General features: G+C 45.9%; 3 protein-coding genes across 6 annotated transcripts; 1 reads left to right on the top strand and 2 right to left on the bottom strand.

The window, feature by feature from the left end:
- Positions 1-1,996: 1,996 nt before the first annotated feature.
- JMJD6 (jumonji domain containing 6, arginine demethylase and lysine hydroxylase) lies at positions 1,997-15,125 on the bottom strand. The gene is made up of 7 exons (XM_064522538.1): positions 14,792-15,125; positions 13,527-13,915; positions 10,196-10,482; positions 8,627-8,762; positions 8,381-8,519; positions 7,547-7,674; positions 1,997-5,868 (listed from the first exon to the last, which is right to left on the bottom strand). The coding sequence occupies exons 1-7, from the start codon at positions 14,918-14,920 to the stop codon at positions 5,832-5,834; spliced, it is 1,245 nt and encodes a 414-aa protein (XP_064378608.1). The 5' UTR covers positions 14,921-15,125; the 3' UTR covers positions 1,997-5,831.
- A 261-nt stretch (positions 15,126-15,386) lies between these two features.
- METTL23 (methyltransferase 23, arginine) lies at positions 15,387-18,137 on the top strand. Its single transcript, XM_026103915.2, has 5 exons — positions 15,387-15,890; positions 16,046-16,150; positions 16,697-16,934; positions 17,268-17,352; positions 17,806-18,137. The coding sequence occupies exons 1-5, from the start codon at positions 15,765-15,767 to the stop codon at positions 17,972-17,974; spliced, it is 723 nt and encodes a 240-aa protein (XP_025959700.1). The 5' UTR covers positions 15,387-15,764; the 3' UTR covers positions 17,975-18,137.
- An 840-nt stretch (positions 18,138-18,977) lies between these two features.
- Positions 18,978-22,535, bottom strand: SRSF2 (serine and arginine rich splicing factor 2). 4 transcript variants are annotated; one of them, XR_003259741.2, is made up of 5 exons: positions 21,804-22,512; positions 21,123-21,433; positions 20,673-20,776; positions 19,912-20,020; positions 18,978-19,412 (listed from the first exon to the last, which is right to left on the bottom strand). XR_003259741.2 is itself a non-coding variant. In XM_026103909.2 (4 exons), the coding sequence occupies exons 2-3, from the start codon at positions 22,163-22,165 to the stop codon at positions 21,130-21,132; spliced, it is 666 nt and encodes a 221-aa protein (XP_025959694.1). In that variant the 5' UTR covers positions 22,166-22,197; positions 22,398-22,535; the 3' UTR covers positions 18,978-20,020; positions 21,123-21,129. The 4 variants fall into 4 exon arrangements, 1 of the variants encoding a protein (XP_025959694.1); XR_003259739.2 differs by having other exon boundaries at positions 18,978-20,020; XR_003259740.2 differs by lacking the exon at positions 20,673-20,776 and having other exon boundaries at positions 21,804-22,511.
- Positions 22,536-22,606: the final 71 nt, after the last annotated feature.

Below are 22,606 nucleotides of genomic sequence, written 5' to 3'. Positions count from 1 at the left end.
GGTCCTGGACACCAGCAGCCAGTCCATTCCCGACTGCAGCAGGGAGGCTGGTGAAAGATGCAGCCCTGGGACTAAACAAGGCAGCGCTGCATCAGAACAGCAGTTCTGAAATTCTCCTCCAGCCGTAGCGACAAGACCTCCCTGCTAGCACAGCTAAGGACATGCCTGGGCCTGCTGCTACTGCTCAAACCGCCCTGAAGTTCCTCCTCCCCCTGGCAGGTTGCACGGATGTTCACTACAGCAATACCCCGCAGTTTCAGGTCCTTCCGTTGAACCAGAGGAAGCACAACTGTTACAGGCATCTCACATATGTGGGAGCTGCCAGTTCTCAAACTGGAAGGGATATGGAATGATTTCTTCTTTTAAATGCATCTCCAATCAGCTCTACATGCCTCAGTTTACACTTCTCCTGAAGCAGAAGATGTGCATGCAGGGGAAATCTTTATATGCCTTGGACAAAGAAGATGAGACACTGCAAACATATTAGTTTAATCCCAAACCAGCCTTCAAAACCATGTGGTTACTTCGTGCTGCAGTAACACTACAGTAAGAACGTAGCATTGTTCTCTTTGTGACTTCCTTTCTAAATGGCGTGAAAGAAAGAGTAGTTACTTGCTGTTACATCAAACTGGAAGAAAGGAAAAAGAACAACAGCTCCGCATTCCCGCTGATGTAACCTTTGTCATGTCAGCTCCCCAGTAGCAATTAAAAACTGAGCATACTACCCTCCTAGCTGAAAGGAGGTATTATGTTGCAATTGTCGTAAAAGCGAACATAGGTAAACAAATTGGAAGAATAAAAATAAGTCAGTTCCAGATTGCAAGGCCACAGTGTCACTGAAGGAGGTACCAATAGTTCCTGCAAATTAGGAAGAATGATAGGACTATCTCAAAGCTGGGACCACACAAAATCATCTCTCAGGAATGAAAAGCAGGAGATATTACAAAAACATTTCTACAATGGCTCTAGATTGCTTTCAGCCACCACAATTCAAGTTTTCTGGCATTTGGTCTTGTTAAATGCTAAGCACTAATGCTCCCACAGAGCATACACCAAGAGCAGAGGTTCATTTAATAGCTGTGACTGCCTGGCTGTATTGAGCCAGGCAGCATCTAGGAGAGGAAGAGGTATGAACAGGGCCCAGGGAGAGATCTGCAGCGTAACTGGAAGGGGAGCAGGGTTGGCTTCAGAGGGGACAGCGAACGAGAGTGTTTCCATCAGTATTTGGGAAGAGAACACAGGTTCTGCAGAAGTCAGAAGTCTTGCTGTCTGCAGTCACAAAACCATTGACTTTTCAAACCTTTCTACAGCATATTTACAAAAATATTTGAAGAGCCTCCAGGCTGCTGTCCCATGCTCTGCTTTAGCTTATTTACCTAGTTACTGGTTTCAACAAAGCTGAATGACAAAAAATACACAATCTTTTCACTTTCCCAGTCGTTCCAATATGTAACCAAATGCATAGAAGGTGGCTTCATACATACAGGAACTCCTTGGAGGGGGCTCTCTCCCCTGACTTCCCCCAGATACACAGGAATGAGGGAAGGAAGATAAGTTCTCTGCTTGGAGTTCAGGCCTTCCACCACGAGTCTTACCTACAACTTGAGCTGAAACCAATATATGACACCTGGAAGATGAACCCCCCTCTCACCAGTATTAGGTAGCAAGAGAGAAGCAACACAAGGCTTCTTGTAACACAATCGGGGAGCACAGAAAAGGGGCACACGGCAGTCTCGTAACAAAGCCACTGACCAAACCCTTCTCCCTAGAACTAGCACAGCCCCAGCAGCTTCCAAAACATAATATGGTGCGGACATACTAATGCACATGTCAGAGTACTCACATGGGGGAAAAGATCTACAGAAAGTACTCAAAGCATCCCCTCAGCCACTACCCAAGCACGATTTACTACATTGCAATAATTTAGGAAACCAAGGTGTCCATCTACAGCTTTTTCAGATCATGATATGGGAAAAAAATTGACTAACAAACAGGATAATGCAAAATAATTGATTTTATTTAAAATAAAAAGCAAAAACACAATCATCCAAACAAGACAATTAAGAATATCCCAGCTCTGCTGGATGGGGTGATAAAAGCATCTAATGGCAGTGGCAGGGCTTAGAGCTGACAGTGTGACTGTCACATGAATCAGTAAGCTTTCTTTCCTTCCCCCCTCTGCCCTCCTGAGGGGAATGTCAAAAACTCACTTTAAGAGTAGCCCACACAGGCATTTTGGACACAATTCAACCAACAGTCTTCCTGCCCTACGATGCCTGCGGATTCAGGGAGGAAAAGGGTCTAGGTTAATTATGAAAGAGGTTGCTGCCTTTTTTCTAAGCATTTGGAGAGGCTTAATGTAATTGAGAAGACAAACTGGAGTCAGCCTATCCGAGTGAGAAAGGGGAGGAAGGTATGCCAGGACTTCCTTCCCAGAGTCACCTGCCCCCAGCGCACTTGTGCAGAGAACAGGTGCCAAGATACATGCGCGTGGTGTTAACATCTATAGCTCTGATGGGATATTTGTTAGTTTATTCCTGAACTGTCACAGGAGACAAATCTGTACTGGTTACTAGACTAAAGAGTACGGCCAGAGCTCACAATCCCTTACGTTTGGCCAATGCAGGCAGGACAATGACACCGACGTGCACGGTAAGATCAGGAAGCCCACGGTCCAAATCCAGCACGCAGCTCTCTAAGGCAGCCTAGGGGATAAACCAGCCCGCGAAGCACCGCCAAGGGGCAGGCTGACGAAGCGGCTGAGGCAGAGCAGCTCTGCTGCTTTGGGTCTGGACGCAGCAGACCACAGCAGCCTGCGACATCCGCGAGCTCCGGGGGCTCTGCAGCACACAGGCAGCGGGGGCAGATCCAGAGACATCAATGCTCCAAGCCCCTGCCTCAGCCTGGGGAAGTGAGAGCACAGAAACCACTCTCCTCCCTCAGCTCCCCACGAGCATGGAGCCAGGCACAAGGGGAGCACAGTGTTGGTTTTTAATTGTTATTTATTTAAAATCCCCACACATACCTGGCTTGGAACAAGGGCCTCAGAAGGACCAGTTCCCCCCTCCTTCCTATAAGGCCAGTGAGGCTGACTCCCTGATAAGAGAAATTATCTAGCCCAATTTAGAAAAATCCTGATCTAGCAGGACGTCCTCTTTAGAATAGGCCACAAAATGCCAACAGTTAAACTCTGACGAAAACAAAAAGCCTCCTTTTGACACAATTTGTATACTACACAATGATTCTGAAGGGGCCACTACAGAACCAAGTGGCCAAAAGTGCTAAACAGCCTCCCTAACGCTTTCTGCTAGGAAAAGCTAATGCCAGTTTAGAGAGTCGCAGCTTGCTTAGCATTTCTGGAACACTTTCTGCAGGAGGAGGACTTCAAAGCATCTTACACAGTAATTACATTTCAGCCTCACAACACCCCTGTGAGGTAGGTATTTTTCCATCTAATAAAACAAAGACATAAGCTCACCAGTTTGGCCGAGGCCACAGCCTGTGAGCAGAAGAACCAGAGATCCCAGGAGTCCCAATTCCCAGGTAACCTAGAGAGACATACCTTTGTTTCAAATTAGAAAGTGCCTTGTGGATAAATCAGTACAGTGTTGCTGGTATTACAATGCCTGCAGTTCATTTCAAACACATTGCCTTTCAGTAAGGGATGTCAAACGAACACAGGCTTCAATTTAAAATTGTTTTATTTCACACTACTGAGGAGTTCATAGGCACAGAGGAATATTCTGCATTCTGGATCTTCCAACTGTGCTTCTGACGGAACAGGTGTGGCTTTCCTGGCACAGCAATCAGACTTTCAAGCACACGTAAGATTTTCAGAGGGCAAAGCTGTAACCATGCACACCCAAAGCAATAGAAAGCTACGACAGAAGCCATCTTACCTTACCCAGCAACTGCCAAGACACCAAGAGAGTAGGCAGCCTTGCTCAAACAACAGTAGACAGTTCTCTAAAAAGGGCTCCTCTCGCCATGACAGAGGCAGAGACTTCTGAGCCTTTGCCAGTACAACCCTATACTCTTCCAAGCGCAGCAGCTGCAGCTTGCTCTACCTGCTGAGGACTATATGCTTTGTACAGGCTTCTGGGCTGTTGAACTGCGCAGAAAAAAAGGCAACCTTGGCCAGAAGTGCTGGAAATTCGGGAAGTTTTCTTTAGACAGTAGTCATCTTGTGGAAGAATCTGCAGCAGTCTACAGAGCAAGCTTGCTCATTTCCTATCATCAGGAAGTTCAGGAGTCTGGACAGCTAAGGAGTGCACCAATAAACCCTCCCTCCTTCAGATTTCCCACCACCATCCTGCTCCTACATGAAGTCACTAGCACAGAATATTCAGAAACAAATCCTGACAAATATAAATAGGGTTCCTTTGTACAACAGGGTATGGCCTGGTCTCTAAAAAGGGAGAGGGTGTCTACATAGGAAGAGACAAGGTTAAAAAACGTTAAAATGGAAAAACCCAAACAAGCAACATTCTGGGTTCTATCAAACCCAACACGTGTAAGAAAGCCATAGTTAAGGTTGCCAGTCTGCTTTTTAAGTGACCAGGACATTACTGCATGTTTAGCAGATGCACACTACTTCCTTTTCCAAGTTTCTTCTTCCAAACAGCAACACTGAAATGAGATCTAATGTCCTCTCCTTAGTCTCAGGAGAGTACCTAAGAAAGTATCCCAACACAGCCAGCTTCTGGCTCTGCTGTGCAGATTAGAGGATAAAGGACCATTTTCCTGCAGCACAGCTTCAGCAAGACCAACCTCTCTGCTGACACTACCATAGCCCCTGCTAAAAAAAATCCCAGCATTTTTAAAAAGTGTAAGACAACAATATGTCCCCCTCGCAGTCCTTTAAAATTGGCACCACTAGTTCTGGAAACTTCTGAACCCACAACCTCAAAGGACAATTTGTGTGTGAACTGCACTGGCCTGAATAAGCCCATGGCACTGTAACTGCTTGGTATTTAAAGCCCAGCAACTGTTGTTACTATATAAGAGTCAGAACCTGTCAGTTATTGCCTAGCAATAAACATCACCCCTGCACCTAAAGGAGTGTAACTACTGGCAACTGCCGACTACTTTTTGCTGTGCAAGAAACTCCAAGATTCTCCTGTTCCCTCAAGCTTTCTGTAGCAAGGTGCTAGTGCATCTTTGTTACTATTCATCTTAGACACAGAGCAAAAGTAAATGGACTGTTGCTGGTTAAGGTGTTGCACCTTATAAACTACTCAGGCTGGTTTAGATGCATGCATGTAGATTAAGACCACAAAAGATGCTTCAGCTAGGTGGACACCTCCACTGAAGTTACTTCAGTGTTTGAAGCATTCATACCACCTTCCCTTCCTGAAATTCTGGTACAAGATCCATCGGACGTTCAGATAGGCCAGGAGGGCTGGTGTTCCTTTCCTCAAGTGTACAGGACAACATGTAAACATATGACAGTGTCAAAGCAAGGCAGGTTTCTAGATCTACCTGCTGTTTTTAAAAAGAGTTCTTTAAAAACTGACCGTTGTCTTCCTTGCCAGTTACGTGAGCCATTAAATACTTGGCATGTCCTTACCCAAAGCTGGGTAATTAGTGCACTCACTTGGGGCGCAGAGGGGACAAAGCATTGCACAACATGTAGAGTCAGGGCATTCCCCTGTAAGTTAGTAAGGAGCCAACCTTCGACAGTACACAATGAAGACAGATGTTTGGATCGAAGAGAAGTGACAAAAACTTAAGGACCATGAGAAATAGGAGCAGAAGAGGGTAGAACAGAGCTGGCTGGCTGCTAATGGAGCTTCGAACGGCAGCTGCCTCTAGACGGGTGTTGTTATCTCTCAGGGGTAAGTGCGGCCTCCACAAGATTCCCTAATCCTGTCAAAAAAAGTACAACTGCCTGTCAACAACTATAGCATTTCCCTTCATACCATAACACAAGATTGCAGCATGCAGGTTAATCATACGCTTATGCCTCTTACAGAATTGTACAAGCTAGACATGATTTTATATTTGGAACTGTTTCTATTAACTAATCCATCATACAGCTAGAGCAGAAATCCCACCCATCTTCAAGACATACAGGAGGAACAATCAACATACAGGAGGAAGAATGGTGAAATCTGGAAAGAAAAGGTTCTAGGCAAGGTGCTAATACTTAACACATACTATATTCACTTCAAAGTCTGAAGTGCAAAGAACTTAAAATGCATAAGCCTTTCAGAAGGACAGATCTGTATAGAGTCTGCATTTCTAGGTATCTTAAAAAAAACCAAAAAAACAAAAAAACCAAAAAAAACAGGGTCTGCATTAATGTTCATTAGCTCCTGCTGCTCATTCCCTGCCTGGAGTTGCAACCAGCTGCTGAAACAGGAGCTGATAATGTCATAATAAGTTGCTAAAAGCTCCAGACAAAAATAAGCCATCAGTACAGTTCTCTGCAACTGTTTAAGGGTGCTCTGTACTTCTAATCCAATTCTATTCAGTTACGAGCAATTCCTGAAAGCAAGAGAGCACCACATCACAGCAACATAAATGCTGACATATACAGGAGCAAACAGGTCTTTAGGGAGCACGCCACACTGGGATGCTATTGGTAATCGGGGCTTCCTCAGGTAAATTGCTATCACACACCTTCGTCAGCAGGTCACACACCAGGTCATCACAGTATCTATACATTTAAAATCTGGAGCAATCAACAGACCAAGAGCTAAACAACACCCTACTGAAGACAGGCAGCTAATATAGCAGCATCAGTTAACCACGCTGAGAGGAACAAACTTAAGCAAGCCTCTTCTGTATGAGAAAAATGCTTAATTTAGCAAAAAATTGCTAAGTTTCCCCCATGGCATATACTGCCAGATTCCTAGTGTTTCACAGTTTTTAACCTGGCCAGTTCACAGAGAATCTTTCCTCATTAATTTTATTTCAAGCAATACCTCATCTCAATTCTGCAGTCTTAGTTTTCCCTCCATTCACCCCAAACAGCTAAAAGGTTTTGTTGTTGCTGTTTTTTTTTTTTGTTGTTAAGTAACTACATACTTTTGGGGGTTTGGATGAATTTTGCCTCTAACAGATAAAGCAGTAGGCCAAATTGAAATAATCCAGGCAACAAGAATATAAGAGAAACTCAACCACTGCTTGGAGGTTTTCTGTTTGGACAACCAGTGTCCAAACCCAAGTCTCACCTGATTATTCCTCATGTTTAGCTGTTTACTGTTCTCTTGTCCTCTCTGAAGAGCACAGTCAAAACATTCCACCTCTCCCATAAAAAAGATACTCTCTCTATTAAAAGAGACAACTAAGAAAAGTAATAAAACTGTTTATTAAATAAGGTAAAAGCTCATTTAAAAAAATACCAAAAATCTTAGTTTTCAGTTTGGAGCAATTAAAAGAATTCATGGAGGGAGGGTATCGCCACTGGCCAATAGCTTCACATTCTGTAAGGGACCCTGCTCTCCATCTCTCTATCCTGACGAATAACCTATCTCAACTCTGCCATTTCTGCCTTGTACCGTCTTTTGTTTGTTTAAAAAAAGAGTTGCCATCGGGTCACCTGGAGGAGCTGCGCTCTTTGCTCACACAGTCGTCTTGGGAAGTTGTGTCACCATTACCCATCATGCTACACGTTCGCCTCTTTTTCCTCCGATGCATCATTCCCTCCGTCTCAGAGCCAGAGTCACACTGAAGTATGAAGAGAGAAAATCAGAATTCAGTGAAATTAGAGAAACCTAGTAAACTGTGTTTGTGCTACAGAATTCATCGTTAGAGTTACCACATTAGTGCTGAGTAACCGAAATTGAAAGAATATCTGCTATTTTAGATTTGACTTAGGGAATCAATTTAAAATTGAGTAAAGCCTAGGGACAGGCATATTCAAATTTCATCAGTGACTACACCACATTTTGGACAAGACAACTGGTGCATTCACTTTAGCTCCTAAAAGGACCTCACTTTATGAATGCAGACTCAGCAGTTTCTGAAATGCTTAAGCCATTAAAGGCATCTTAACTGGACACCTACAGAAGTCCAGTGTCATAACTGACATTCTCTGTTCCATATCTTAGTCCCCCTCCCCATTTGTAGAACAGCAGTTTTGCAGCCAGTTCAGATGAGCCTGGCTTAGCTAAATTAGTGATTGATTTACATGTTATGTATACATAGATGAAACGAGCAAAGTTTATTTAGCGATACAAAGATAGCCTTTAGCAAACAGAACCTGCTGAGACCAGATTCCTCCACCACACACTTCTTTCTATTTGCTTTCTATTCACATCCATAAGACATGGATACTAGGATGTAGATCTTTATTAGAGTTGGCCCATGCACAGGTACAGAGAAAACAATGCAATTGCAAAATACGGATCACCTATTGTAGTAAAAACCTTACCTCTGAATCAGAGTCTGAGGAGCTAGAACTTGAAGAACTGGAAGAATCACTAGAGCTATCAGAAGCAATACCGGTAGATTCCTGTAGATCAACTGAATCAGCTAAGGCTGCCAAGTCAGGATGTTCCTGCTTTAGGATCCTAAATACAGTTGAGATTTCAGGATTAGCCTTCGAGCAGTAATGCTGCACAAAAACGAACAACGATTTTTATGGAGAATGTGAAAAGAAAGTTATTAAATCTCTTACCTGTACCACTTCCGTGATAATTTGGGCCTCCCTCTTACCGTCTTGTGCCACACCACAGGGAAGTTGGTACAGCTGGCAAAGTTTTGTGTGATTGCAATGGTTGTGTCAAGATTGAGAACTACATGCCACCAGCCACCTATAAATACAACACCAATGACCACTCCTGGCTACACAGCAGAAAGCATGCTTAAGAACAGCCATGTATACTTTTCCCACCTGTTACAAAACCACTATGTGTTCAGCTTTCCAAGATGGCATAGCAAAACTATGATGTTATTTCATTGTCACAGACTGGAACATAGAGAGCCTGATTTGCTCAAAGCTACAGAGTCCACAGCAGAGGTGGAAATTGGACCTTATCTCCCAAACCCAGGTGAGTTTGTTGCTGAATCTTCCTTCTTCAGTCACATTCTAGAATTCACTGTTATTAGAGGGCTGCTCAATGCTCTGACCAAATTCTCCAGCTCACAGAGTGCACTAAAGATCTGACTTGACAGCAGCATGCTGGCTACTGACAGCTTATTTAATAGCAAGTGCCACTGTAACCCAGTCTGCACACAGGTCTTCTGTTAAGCTGGACAGCACTTTCCATGCTGATTTAGTAAGGTTCTTATGATTAGAGATTAACTTTTCATTTAAAAATAGATGCAAATTGTTTCCCTACAGAGGATAAAATCAGACAGTCATGTTCTTACAACCCACTTATAACCCCATAAAAAAGACTAAGGAAACAGGTTAATGGAAGCAGACAGCTACAAAATCTTAACAGAAGGTACACTGAAGAGTCACCAGTAAGTGCCAAGACAATCACAAGGCACTTTTCAAACATGAAGTCATCTCTATTTCAGAGACAAGCAAAGTGGAAAGAAGCAATATGCCATGTTGCACAAAAATGATGCAAGATTTAGAGGTTAGAATTTAGGCACTGAACTCACCCACTTTATCGACTAGCCGCCCCCACCTCCCAGTTATAATGGGCACAGAATATGCAGCCGTTCTAAGATCTGATAGAGATGCTATTCTCTTAGGCTTCTGATTTCAAATGCAAGATTAGGCACAGTCACAGGGAGGTGGGTGGAATGTGTCAGTGCCTTTAAGCAGTTCTTTTCCCACAGTCAAGAAAAAAAAAACCCAAAACATACGCAGTCAGACTACCAAGTATAAAATCCACTCATTAATTTGCTACACTGCATATAACCTCAAAAACTTGTGTAAGAGTTACTAGTTACACTTCTGTTCTTTTTTGCCTTAGAGTTTTCCTACTACCATAATTTTGTTCACAATCACATTTCTGGACTCATTTATTGCATCTCAAGTTCTGTTTTGACATCTGTACCACATGCAATCCTACGCTACTGGCCTTTTATGTTTCAGGGCATTCAGAAAGTAACTGAACAATCTCAAAGATGGCCTCAAAATATGTAGCCCTTTTTAAACAGCTCAGGGTAATTTATTTTCTAAGAGATGAGCCATATAAGCAAGCTGCGCTATTCCCTATGTCTCTACTACACATACGTAAAAATATGTTTTTCTCTCCCAGATTTCCTTACCAGAGAGAGTTGTACATACCTGGCACAAAGACCGTTTCGCCCGGTTTCTGTAAGATTTCCAGGGGTTTGAATTCAGGGGGCCAGGTGGGTAGCTGTGTCCTAGGATATATGACATTGAACCACGTGATAGCCTCATCCTGTTGGTTCCCTCCCTCTTCTCGGGTCACTTTGATCAGCTCTCTGGGAGTGCTGGTGGGGAACAGGCACCAACGCTTATGTCCCTGGACTAAGGCATTCCAAGCACTAGTTCCCAAGGGATCAATGTGGATTCCTGTTCCAGAACGAGGTGGGCCCATCACAAACCATCTGCATATGGGGAAAATAATTCTTTAGTCATATTGCAAACAAGTAGCTACCTTCTCTAATAACTTACTTTCATATTAGACACATTTACAGCTGTTAATTTCAAATATAGTGAGAAACCAAGGGAAATAATATAGTCAGTCTCTTCATTTGCCTTCTAGAAAGAGCGTTAGCAGCAAAATTGCACCAAAAAAAGATTGTTATATTAATACTACAGCAAAAGATACAACAGTTTTAACCTAAAAATCAACATGAATTGTGACAGGAATCACTCTGGGCCAAGAAACTGAAGATGACTTTTAAAAACAAAGTACAGCTATGAAATATAAATAGTTCTCCAATAAAGTATATACTGAGTTCAAGGATTCAGCCTCCACTTAAGTTTAGTAGAAATCTTTATGAAGGTGATTAAGTCATAATTGCCTGCAGTAGGAGTCTTATGATGCAAGAAGTTCTTCCCAAACCAATGTTTTTCTAAAATTTGCTACTCATAAATGGGACGAGAACTGCAGAACAATAGGGAACAAAAGGCGACACAAATAAGGAATAGAACAAAGTTACGCAATCCCTGCCGCCCTCTATGCCTTCTGTTCATTTACAACAGCCTTTTCACTGTAACATTTAACTAGTTATGGCTTACATTCCAATGGCCAGTCAGGATTTGCTATGTATATTTTCATTCTCCATTTGTAAAGTTCTATATAGGTAGAAATAACCTTTATCTGCTATAGGCATTTAAAATTAACAGCACCTTCGACTGCACATTCTCTCTGAAACAGAAAAAAAAGATCTACCATACCAGATAAAACGGCGTAAGCGAGGTGACATATTACCAGATGTCAAGAGGAAAAGAAAGGCAATAATTCTTCAGTGGGCAGCAAAGAAGATGGAAACTAAAGCACCACAAATTTGGGTCTTCTCCCAAAGAGGCACTTCCATTGTGGCTCTTCCCATGCAGGAGTAAGTTAAGTAGTTTGCAGGTATAATTTGCCAGCACTGATTACAGCACTGTAAGTTTGGTTTTCAAGCTGTGCTCTTTCTACTTCACAAAGAAGCCATAAAAACATAAGCAAGCAGGTGTTTGTCCGTTCTATCGTCAGTTCAATCCTTAGATTCATATCAGCCTTGGAAAACTAATTAAGTCACTAGCAGTGAAATGAAAGCTTTTAAAGTTTTAAGAAATTGAACATGTACAAGCCTATCTAGTAAAGGAAGAGAGGCACTGTTCAATACTCCTTTTCTGACTATAAAATCTTCCTGTGTGCATTGATTCAGGTTAAATTCTTATTTAGCAACACTATAATTTACTACTATCTTTCGCCAGGCGTTATGAGGAACATCACCTAGTTTGCCTCAAGTCTTCAGAGTTACTGTTAGAAACGCAATACCCTGTCATGTTAAAAACAAACAAACAAACCCATAAACAAACAAAAAACTCTGGTTATTCCAGTAAAAAGCAGTAACTTTTGGAAGCCGTTAAAGACAAGATGCTTTAAGCAGCAAGAGTTCTTATTTTAAGATCTATACAGCACCACATCTCTCAATCCAGAAGTCAATCTGTATAGTGCATGTCTTGATCATATGACTAGAAAGCACCACCTTCTGTTAAGTTTCCAGTTATGCTAATAACTGCTATATAGTCTTCATCTGTTCCGGTACCTAGATGAAGCCCACAACCCAATGAGGCATCAGTGTGCTCTGTTGCACCATTCCTCCCTCAAAAACAGTAACAGCCTCAAACAAAACCACACTTTCCATAAATAAATAAATAACACATCTGTAAGAATTCTGTGGATACCAAGATCACAAGCAAGGAGCTCAGCATGTGCATATGGGTGGAGAAGGGGTGGGGGAAAAGAGATATTGATATAAGTGAGTCACAACCAAATTATCTAGTTTACCTAGAACTTTGATAAATGATTCCCCATTTCCCAGATGTAACCAGTTTCTAATACAGACTGCACCTAGTATGCCTTGGTGGTTGATCACAGCATTATATGTTCTTTCTTGGAGGCGAATGATGAAAACACTCCTGTTACAGCATCGTAAAAATACCAGTTTCAGTGATCTTAAAAAGATAATAGTTTCCACACTTCATTCCTGAAAACTTACAGCTGGACTATAGACACATGACATGACAGACTGCAGGGAGGAGAAGCAGAAGAATACCATGTTTATTACCTGTTCTGTTTGATTAGAACAGAACAACTCCACAACAACAAGCCTCACAGCCCCATATCATTCAAAGGGCAAGCCATTCTCTGTCAACTATAACACATATGTAAAGACTTTAATTACTTGGGAAACACTCAGCTAATGCTCATACTGTTATGAAGAATAATATTAACATAGATAAATATCACTTTTGTATCCAGCAACCTGAGTACAAGGTAGTTACATGTGATTTCAGGAATCAAGGGTCATTTCAATCCTGTTTTCAACTAGATGTTTCCTGGTTTCAACCAGATGCTGAAAAAGGGTGGAAAAGATTACGTAAATGCAAAATAAATACAGTTCTCTCTCAACACCATCTGAAAGGGAGCTAGGAAATTGTCTCCACACTTCATACATAATCTGTCTTAAGATCTTTTACCTTAAAAGGACTGACTCATAATTAAACAAAATCCCACACTGTACATAAGCCACTGGGGCAAAACCCATGAGTTAGGCTTGAGGTACTTAGAAATTTGAAAACCATAAGGCACTTCACCAATACCATAAGGTATTTCACTTCATCAAGAAATTAATCTTCACAACTTTCAGTAATGATTCAATTCTTTTAAACTAAGAAGCAACGCAAACAGTCTTGACAAAAAAAAAATAAATAAATAAATAAAGTCATGAACTTGTAGCAGCATTGGTAGCAGAACCAGAAACTGTGATACACAAAACTGCACCTCCCTCCTTCTAGGTTACCGATGCAGGCTCATCTTAAAATAGCAGACGTAAAGCTACTGCTTTGTTTTACATAAATCAGTTATGTCTGTTTAGGAATAACTAATGAAATGGAAAAAAAATAGTTTTATCTTGCTTTCACAATACTATACCTGTAAGGTGGCCTTCGTTTCTCTCCTGCATACTGAAATAGATCATCAGTGAAGAATTTGGGCACTTTGTAGTCCTCCAGGAGTTTCCTACGCTTGGGATGCTCTCCGTAACTGCTGTCAAAGATGTAGAGTGGGCTGTCATCACGCGTGGTTTCCATATACTCTATGTAGTATTTCATCTTCATCTTCACAGAATAACCATCGTTGTCCTCACCACATTTGAACTTCTGGTTCCTATACTTGCGTTTGAGACGTTCCAGAGTCCATTTCTCTTGGGCAGACCAGCCCACCTGAGCGTTCAGCAAGACTACAGGCTTGTAAGGTTTTTCATAACGCTCAACAAATTCTTCCACCGTTAACTGGAGTGCATCTGCCCTCTCTACGTTATCCTGTGAAAGCAAGAGACAAATACAGAGCAACAGCTAATAGGACAGATCAACAACCCAGCACTGCACTCCCTAAATAAGCACTTCACACTCGTACTTTGTTCCAAGGACCACGAGAGTTTTAAGCTGCCTATGCGTTATTTTAAGCTTCCCCAAGACTGCAGTCCCGCTTCTCATGCCCAGCTCTTCACACACATCGGCAACATCAGCAGGCTAAAGTTCTGCTTGGCACTGCTCCCCGCCGAGGTAATCGCCCAGGCGCAGAGGGCACCTCTGCCCTTCCAGCTGACACCTTCCCTGCTGCACTGCCTTCCACTCCCCTCCCCGGAGCAGGGAGCGCTCGCTGCTCCCCGCACCGCCCTCTCCCCAGGGACCCCACGGAGGGGCCCGGGAGCTGCGCTGGAGCCACACGTGCGCTCCCACCCTGCGGGGACCCAGGCGGCTCCTGACCGCCCCCACCGCCAGGGAGCCCCAGCGGCTCCGGGACAACACCCGCCTCGAGAACAGGGCGCTTCCCGCATTCCCGGCGGCCTCCCCAGCCCCCTTCCCCACACGGCCCCCACCCCTCTCGGCCGCCCCATTTCGCGTAGCACCCCCCCTTTCCCGACATGGCTCCCATTCCCTTCGGCCCCCTCATGCCGCACAGCCACCCCCAGGCCTCCCATTCCCCTCATGCCCCATAGCCCCCCTCAGCCCCCCCACGCCCCACGGCCCCCCCTTCCCTTCAGCCCCCCCACGCCCCACAGCCCCCCCCTTCCCTTCAGCCCCCCCCTTCCCTTCAGCCCCCCCACGCCCCACAGCCCCCCCCTTCCCTTCAGGCCCCCCCCCCCACATACTCCCCTCAGCCCCCCAGCCGGGCCGGGCCGGGGCGCCGCGCACCTTGCAGGCGGCGGGGCTGAGCGGGAAGGTCTCGCAGTAGTTGTGGCGGGTCCAGTCCAGCGAGTCCTTCAGCTCGGGCCGGGCGCTACGCTTCGCCTCGCGGATCCGCTTCTTGCTCTTGTGGTTCATGATGGTGATGGTGGTGGCGGCGGCGCTGGGGGCCGCCGCCCGCCGCTGCCCCCAGCGCGCTCGCCGCCCCGGCGTGCCCAGGGCCGCCCGCCGCCGGCCCCGCTGCGCGCCCGGCCCGGCCCGGCGCGGCCGCCGTACCTTCGAGAAATTTCACCCCCCTTGCCGCCGCTGTCGCCGCGGCCCCGCCCCCGCCGCCCTCCCATTGGCTCGCCGCGCCGCCGTCTTCCGCCACGCCTGCACGGCTCTCCGGCGCTGATTGGCCGAAGGGCGGAAGCAGCGCGGGCGCGCCGCCATGTTGGGAAGGGCGGCTGCGTGAGGGAGGAAGGGAGGGGGCGGAGCCGCGCCGGCTGCCCAGGGCCACGCTGCCGCCGTGCCCGCAGCGTCAGGCGCTTTCCGGCTTCTCCCGCCCGCCCGCCGGGCTCGCCCTGCGCTCCCCTCCCGCCCGCGACCCCACAGGCACGTGGCTGCGCAACGCGCTGCGCGCAGGGTCAGGCAGGCAGGCAGCGAGGCAGCCGCGCCCGCGGGGCTCTCCCCTCTGCCTGGGGCGTGCCGCCGCGCTGCCCCCGCCGGGCCGCCCGGGAGATCCCGCGCCTGCTCTGCCCACGTGACCGGGGCAACGGGAGCCCAGCTTGAGACCTGATTCGGGCTAAGCTGGACGCTCGGCCGGGCCGCGCAGGCCCCGTGGCGCCACCCCTCACCGCCCGCCGCCGTGAGCTCCCGGGGGGCAGGGGCGGGCGCTCCACAGTGACGCCACCCCGGGAGAAGGCACCGATTGGCCCGCGCGGCCTGGCGCTGTACGTGGCTGCCTCCTATTGGCCCGCGGCGGCGCGGCCCGGCGGCGGCCATGGGGGAGCCGCGGCGGCGGCCGCGCTCGGCGGAGGGACCGACGGGCGGCGAGCGGCGGTACCGCTTCGCGGACGGGCCGGAGAGCGGTGAGCGGCGGGCGGCGCTGGCGCTGCGCGTCCCCGAGGTGCGGCAGGGCTGCGCTCCGCCACGGGCAGCCTGGGGGCGGGGCGGCGGGTAAAACGGGAATAAAACCGAGGGCAATTGGGCGGAATCGCGCGTGGGCAGCGCGGGCCGGCCCGGGCGGGGGCTCCGCGTGTCACCCGCCGGCGTGTGTTGCAGGTGCTGGACTCCCAGTACGGCCTGTACGTGTGGCCCTGCGCCGTGGTGCTCGCTCAGTACCTCTGGTTTCACCGCACGACGCTGCCTGGCAAGAGGGTGTTGGAGGTAAAGAGCAGCGCAGCGCTTCCCTAAACGGCGCCAACACCCCTGCCTGCGGTTACCGAGCTTCGTTATTTTTCACCTGTTCCTTAGTTTAGCCGAAGCGAGGCTTATTTCTCATTATTACAGGCTAGATAACAATTCTCCACTCTCCCCCTCTTATTCTGCCCAACTCACATACTGCAGTTTGGGGCAGAGAGGTGAACTGCACACTCGGGAAAGCTCCCAAGTTGTGGTCAAGCACTTTCTCCAAACACACGTGCCCCTTCCGTACAAAACAATGTAAGAGTCCCCTGGTGATGAAGAAGCCCTCCTCCTACCACTCCACAGCAAGATAAAACACTTCAGTACTCACCAGCCAGCCCCTTCTCCTGAGTAACTACTTCCATTTTGGCTCTCCTGTTCTGATTCAACTCTAGGGTGAATTTTCCTTCATCCCCCCTGGCTTCAGCAAATTACAATGTTATAAGCAGCTTCAAAGACTGCAGTGTGCAACACATCACTGCATTAGCCACTTGATCTGCATTAAGTTGCTTTCTTTTGTGATTCCAGATCGGAGCAGGCGTCAGCCTACCTGGTTTAGTAGCTGCAAAGTGCGGTGCTGAAGTTATACTATCAGATAGTGAAGAGCTACCTCAGTGCTTGGAGAACTGTCGAAAGAGCTGTTTGATGAATGACCTGCCTGATGTACCTGTTATAGGTCTCACTTGGGGCCGGGTATCTCCAGAGCTGCTCTCTCTTGCTCCTGTGGACATTATTTTAGGATCTGATGTCTTTTTTGAACCAAAAGGTACACTAATGCTCAGGTAACTTTGACTTGATAAAAATAGCAAGGACTCTTTTCAAGGAGTACAAACTTAGCAGTGTTGGGAACAATGTCAAAGATGAGATGGCAGTTTTTCTGGTAGTAAGACACTGCATCATTGAACTACTTCTTGGGGTAATTCCAGTATTAAATTATCCTATAAATACCACTGGAAAACAAGTGACTAGGAAATGGAGTAGATGGCAAACTGCTTAAGGCCATGGTTCTCAGGTCTCCTACCCAGATGAAGGCATATTTAACCATGTCTAGAATTCAGAGACTAACCAAGACTTTCTTTAATCTTCCCCAACTATGCAGATTTTGAAGATATTTTAACTACAGTTTACTTCTTAATGGAAAAGAATCCACATGCTCAATTCTGGACTACATATCAGGTCCGAAGGTAAACTCTTGCCTATTTAAGGCTTAAGTCTTAAATCTTGTTAAAATCATCAGCACCTGAGTTCATCAGCATCACAGCTCCATTTACTAACTACAGTATGAGGAAAACATGACCCAGCTTGAGTAAGTCTAGTTTTGTCACAAGTCTGCAGCCATATCTCAGCTCCTTTACTATTTATTAAAGAATGCTAACTTCTCAGAGGCACCATCACCACAGTGATTCCAAAGGACAGATTCTGACTTAGGCTGGTATTAGCCAATAAATCCTAGGAATATCAGACAAAAGCTACTAAACTAAAAAATATTTAAGAACCACAAATTAGCTCTACTGTTGACTGGGAAACCATTACATGGACAGCTGCAGTTAAGTATGCTGACAGTGTTTCCTGTCATTACTGTGAAAGTTACAAACTTGCATTACATTTTTCACCCATCTGACATTTTTTCCCTTCAGTGCTGACTGGTCTATTGAAGCTTTGCTCTGCAAATGGAAACTGAAGAACAGCCACGTTCCACTACACTCATTTAACGCAGACAAAGAGCACTTGGCCAGCTCTTCTTTACCAGGAAGACATACAATTGAAATGATGATCATCTCACTAGCAAGATCAGATGGTACTTAAGTTTATTCCACTTGTTGATTCCAATACAAGATGATACTGTAGCATGGATCTGCAGGAAACAGTCTGATTTGCAGCAAACCTCATGCATATTTCTTGGGAAGCAGATACCTTTAGCATTTTTTTTTTAACATGCATTGTAAAAATAAAGCTGTTCAACTCTTCAGCTATGGCTTTTGAGAAATCTGTCCTTCTCGAAGACAACTTAATAGTTCAAGGACTCAATTCCATTATGTAAGCCACTACGCAACATAGCTTAACAGCTTTACAATCCACTAGGTCCAACTTACCCATTTCTCCACAGTTCAGTTCTGAATTTTAACTACACTCATTCAGGATAAAAACAACCCTTTAAGATCCATTTCCCAGGACTGAAACTTTCCTGAAGATTCATATACAAAAGCCAACCTCCCCTACCCCCCCCCCTTTTTTTTTTTTTTTTTTTTAAAAAAAAGGGGATCTATGTAGACTGCTGCCAGCCATATAGTCCTGGAACATATGAACTCCTCAGCTTGTAGAAAAGTATTTTTAATCCTCAGTCAAGCCAGATTTTAAGTATTCAGATGTTTCCATTTAACATACATGCATAAAATTAACAAGGCATTACAATAACCCTTGATGTACGATGGTTGAAGTTACAATTCATTTTGTATCCAATTCAAAAAAAACCTCATCACTAGAAGATTAGCTACCATCAAGCAGCAGCCTGTTGAGTCAGGGCAAGCGCACAGCAAATGCAATTAGTACTGCTCAGTGTGTATCTTCCATAACAACATCTAACAGACCTGCCTAATTTTGTTTTTATAGTCTGGTGTGCAGTACTTGTCTTACAGTGTTTTGGTTAGTCACAATACTAGCAAGTTTGCCCTTAGTAATTTAAAAGCAACCCCAGTGGATAATATTTAGAAGCAGTAAAATGCATTCAGTTACTATATAGAAGTTAAACATTGACAGTATAATTGCAGAAATCTTTTCAAGCTAAAAATAAGCTGACTCAGACATTAAGTTGAGAAAAGTTAACACAGAAAAATGTTTAATATTAAACTACAGAGACAGTGGGTATAGTACAGAATGTCTTAAGCAAAAGATACACCAATCAGTACTTACAAAGGAATGAACCATTTCTTTGTTAACATTACATTTCTCATATGTAAGTTCGTATATGTATGTTGGTGAGATTTACCATTCTGGAAAAAATAGGGTGTGTATATCATCAGCTAGATGTGCTCACTGTATGCTCCATTATTTTTATGCAAGGCCCGGGTGACTGGAAGTGCAGTTGTCAGGCATTTTAATTAACTGGACAGCCATTTGTTTCTGCACGACAAGGCATCGTTACACTGGAGCAATCAGGAGAAAACAGGAAACAGCCAAGCACTCTGCACTGCAACACGCCACCTTAACAGCTAACCAGCATTACTCAACTGCTACACAACTGCGCCTAGTGCACAAAAATACATAAGAGAAGAGATTAGAATTGAGTCTGATAAAACAATCCTTTCAAAAAAAAATCAACTGTCACCTGAAAAGATTTCTACCAATTTGGATTTGAAGATACTATTTGAATTCAAAGTAAAAAAGCATTTACAGTAAATTTCAAATTGAGGTTTTGCAGAATTTTATTTAAGGAATGAAGACAAAACTGAGAATACTTTTTGACAGTTAGCTACTCAGCATATAATGGCTCCATGTTTCCTCAGTATGAAACTTGAGGCAGCAAGTTACCATCAGTTTAATTTCAAATAAAAGTCAGCACTATATAAACAAAAATGAAGTTTTACCTCAAATATCCAAGCCAATAATGAAATCGGTAGTCGTTCACTTCACTAAATTACAAGAAATTTGAATAACAGCAACAAAATGGCACATAAAATGTAAAATCTGCCACTTCAGGCGCAACTTAAACAAGTAAAAAGTTAGACAAAATGTTACAAAATAACCTTTTCATCAGCTGGTTGCTTGTGCCAGGGGTCTCTCCAATGGACTGAAGACTCAAGCGATCTTTTCCCCCCAAAGGCGTCCTTTATGTAGATTCTCTATCTGATGCATCTAGGTTTGAAGAAAGAAAAGTTCAGCCACATTTCTACCTCATCTTTTGTTCTGTGGATGACTTCAGGTATACTTCTAGGTGTGTTTCAACTGGCTTTTCCTAATATTGTTAGGTTTTAGGAATTATCAGAGTGCGCTCCACCTCCCCCCACATGTTGCTTTAATTCAGAGGCCAAATGTGAGATTCTGTAAAAGTATTTAGTTACAACAAAGAATAAACATCAGGCTGTAGATCAAACCACCATTAACTTGAATTCAGCCTGTTCATCAATAAATTATAAAAGTTATATAAAAGTTACATAAAACTAGTACTTCTTGATAAAAGACTTAACTAAACTTTAATTAGCATTCAAAAATAAAGTGTCACTAATTTTGCTACAATTATCTAACTTCAGAACTAACTTAGGCCCTTTCCTTTTAAAAACAGGACCAAACAGTTTGAAGGGTTAAAGACACACTATCCTTTCCCCACCCAGTGTATCCTTAGAAGCCTCTTCAAGATCTTCACTTGAGGAAAAACTAGTTTCCATTGTTTTCTTGTTGCAGTGAATTTGCCACTTTTCTAGAACAGTTACCTCCAGTCAGTATAATGGTCACTGAACCGATGTTCCATTATAAAAGGATAGTGTATCTTTAACATTTAAAGACAAACCTGCTCCAACACACGCCCACAGAAACTGGTCCCTGGAGGATCAGCCAAATCAGTTAAAATCTGCAATACTGGCCAATATTCTTTTAGCAAACAGGAGACCGCAGCTTTAAAGGGGAAAATGCAGATGTTGGATAAATACAGTAAGAAATAGTCATTTTCATAATAGGTTGCGTCTCATACAATATTTTATTAAAACCAAGCCATTAATCTCTCAACAAAACATGAAAATGTCCTCTGTAGAAAGCCCTTCGGTATTAATTTCCCTAACCAACAACCAAACAGCACTGCTCAAAGGAAAAAAAAAGAAAAAAAGAAAAAAGAAAAGCTAACAACGTGCCCCACTAGGATTCACTTGTTTCAGGCTATTAATACTCTAAGTACTACCCAACACCCCACTTAGGTGCTATAATAAAGTAACATGCAATGTCTGCTGTTCCTAAAGTACATTACCATTTTCCTAAGAGGACACAGCTCCTTCTTCTTCTGGAGACTTGGGAGGGCTCTTCGACCTGGATCTGGAGTTAGATTCCCTCTTTGAAACAGGTGGAGGGCTTCTAGATCTGGACCGAGATCTTGACCTGGACCGTGATCTGGAGACAGACGAGGACTTTGACTTGGATCTCCTGGCAGACCTGGACTTCGAGGTGGAGCGAGACCGAGAGCGTGTGCGAGATCGGGACTTGGACCGACTGTAGCGGGACCGACTGCGGGATCTAGAGCGGCTCCTGCTTCTAGATCGGCTGCGACGGCGTCTTCTAGGGCTAAAACACAGAAAGGGGAGGAGTGCGTTAAGAGTTGAACACAGGCGGCGCAACAGACTCCCGCGACCACTTCAGCACAGGGAGGGCGGAACGGGGCCCACGTGGGCGAGAAAACGAGTATTAAGGCGCCATTGTTCAGAGTGAGTGTCCGGGGGCTAAATCCGCCACGAGGGCCAAACCCTCCGGCTCCGGAGGAATTCCACGTGCCTTTACTACTGAAACTCCCCCATCCATCAGATCCTCCCCGGAAAAAATAATAGTAAAAAACCCAAATTGGGAGCGGCCCCGCGTGCAGGCGCGCGGCTCTGCCCCGGCTCCCCTCCTTCCCACCGAAACCCCGCTGCCCTCCTCCGCCCGCCCAGGCGCTCACCTGCGGCTGCGGCGGCCGTAGCCGCTGCTGCCATAGCGGCGCGGCGGCGGGCCCCGCCGGCTGTGGTGCGAGTCGGGGGGGCGGCCGTAGCGGGCCATCTGCACGCGGAGCTCGCGGCCGTCCAGCACGGCCCCATCCATGGCGTCCATGGCATCCTCGGCGTCGCGTTTGTCGTGGAAGCGGACGAAGGCGAAGCCGCGGCTCTCCTTGGTGTAGCGGTCCCGGGGGATGTAGACGTCGCCCACGCGGCCGTACTTCTCGAAGACCCTCCGCAGCGTGTCCGGGGACGTGCGGTAGGTCAGGTTGTCCACTTTGAGGGACGTCATGCCCTCCACGTCCGGCGGGGGGCGCCCGTAGCTCATGGCGGGCAATAGCCCCCGAGGGGCGGTTGCGGCTGAGAAGAAACCCGAGGGAAAGGGGTCGAGTCAGGAGGCGGCGCGGCCCCAAGGGCGAAGCGCCTCACGCCGGAGAGGGGGCGCCGCAGCGGCGGCCGAGCGGAGTCCAGGAAGGAGGAAAGCTACAGGGCATAGGGGGAAGCGAGGCAGGAAAGCCCACCAGTGGGAGGGAAGGGCGAAGGGAGCGGCAGGCACCCACCTCCGGGGTCCGGGGGGAAGACGGCCTAAGGCCGGAGCGGAGACGAAGCGCCAGCAACACCCACCCCTGCCCGCTGCTGTGAGGAAATGAGCGGGGCGCCGCCCGCGCTCTCCTACTTAACGCCACAAAATGGCCGACGGCGACCCGGAAGCGAAGGCGTCGCCTGGCGCGCGCTCACTCCCCAGCCCGCGCCGTGAAGCGGGGCCTCT

Source organism: Dromaius novaehollandiae, chromosome 18 (assembly GCF_036370855.1).
Source record: "Dromaius novaehollandiae isolate bDroNov1 chromosome 18, bDroNov1.hap1, whole genome shotgun sequence".
Classification (NCBI taxonomy): domain Eukaryota; kingdom Metazoa; phylum Chordata; class Aves; order Casuariiformes; family Dromaiidae; genus Dromaius; species Dromaius novaehollandiae.
Note: the sequence above shows the minus strand (reverse complement) of the source record. Positions and strands in the feature narration are given on the sequence as shown.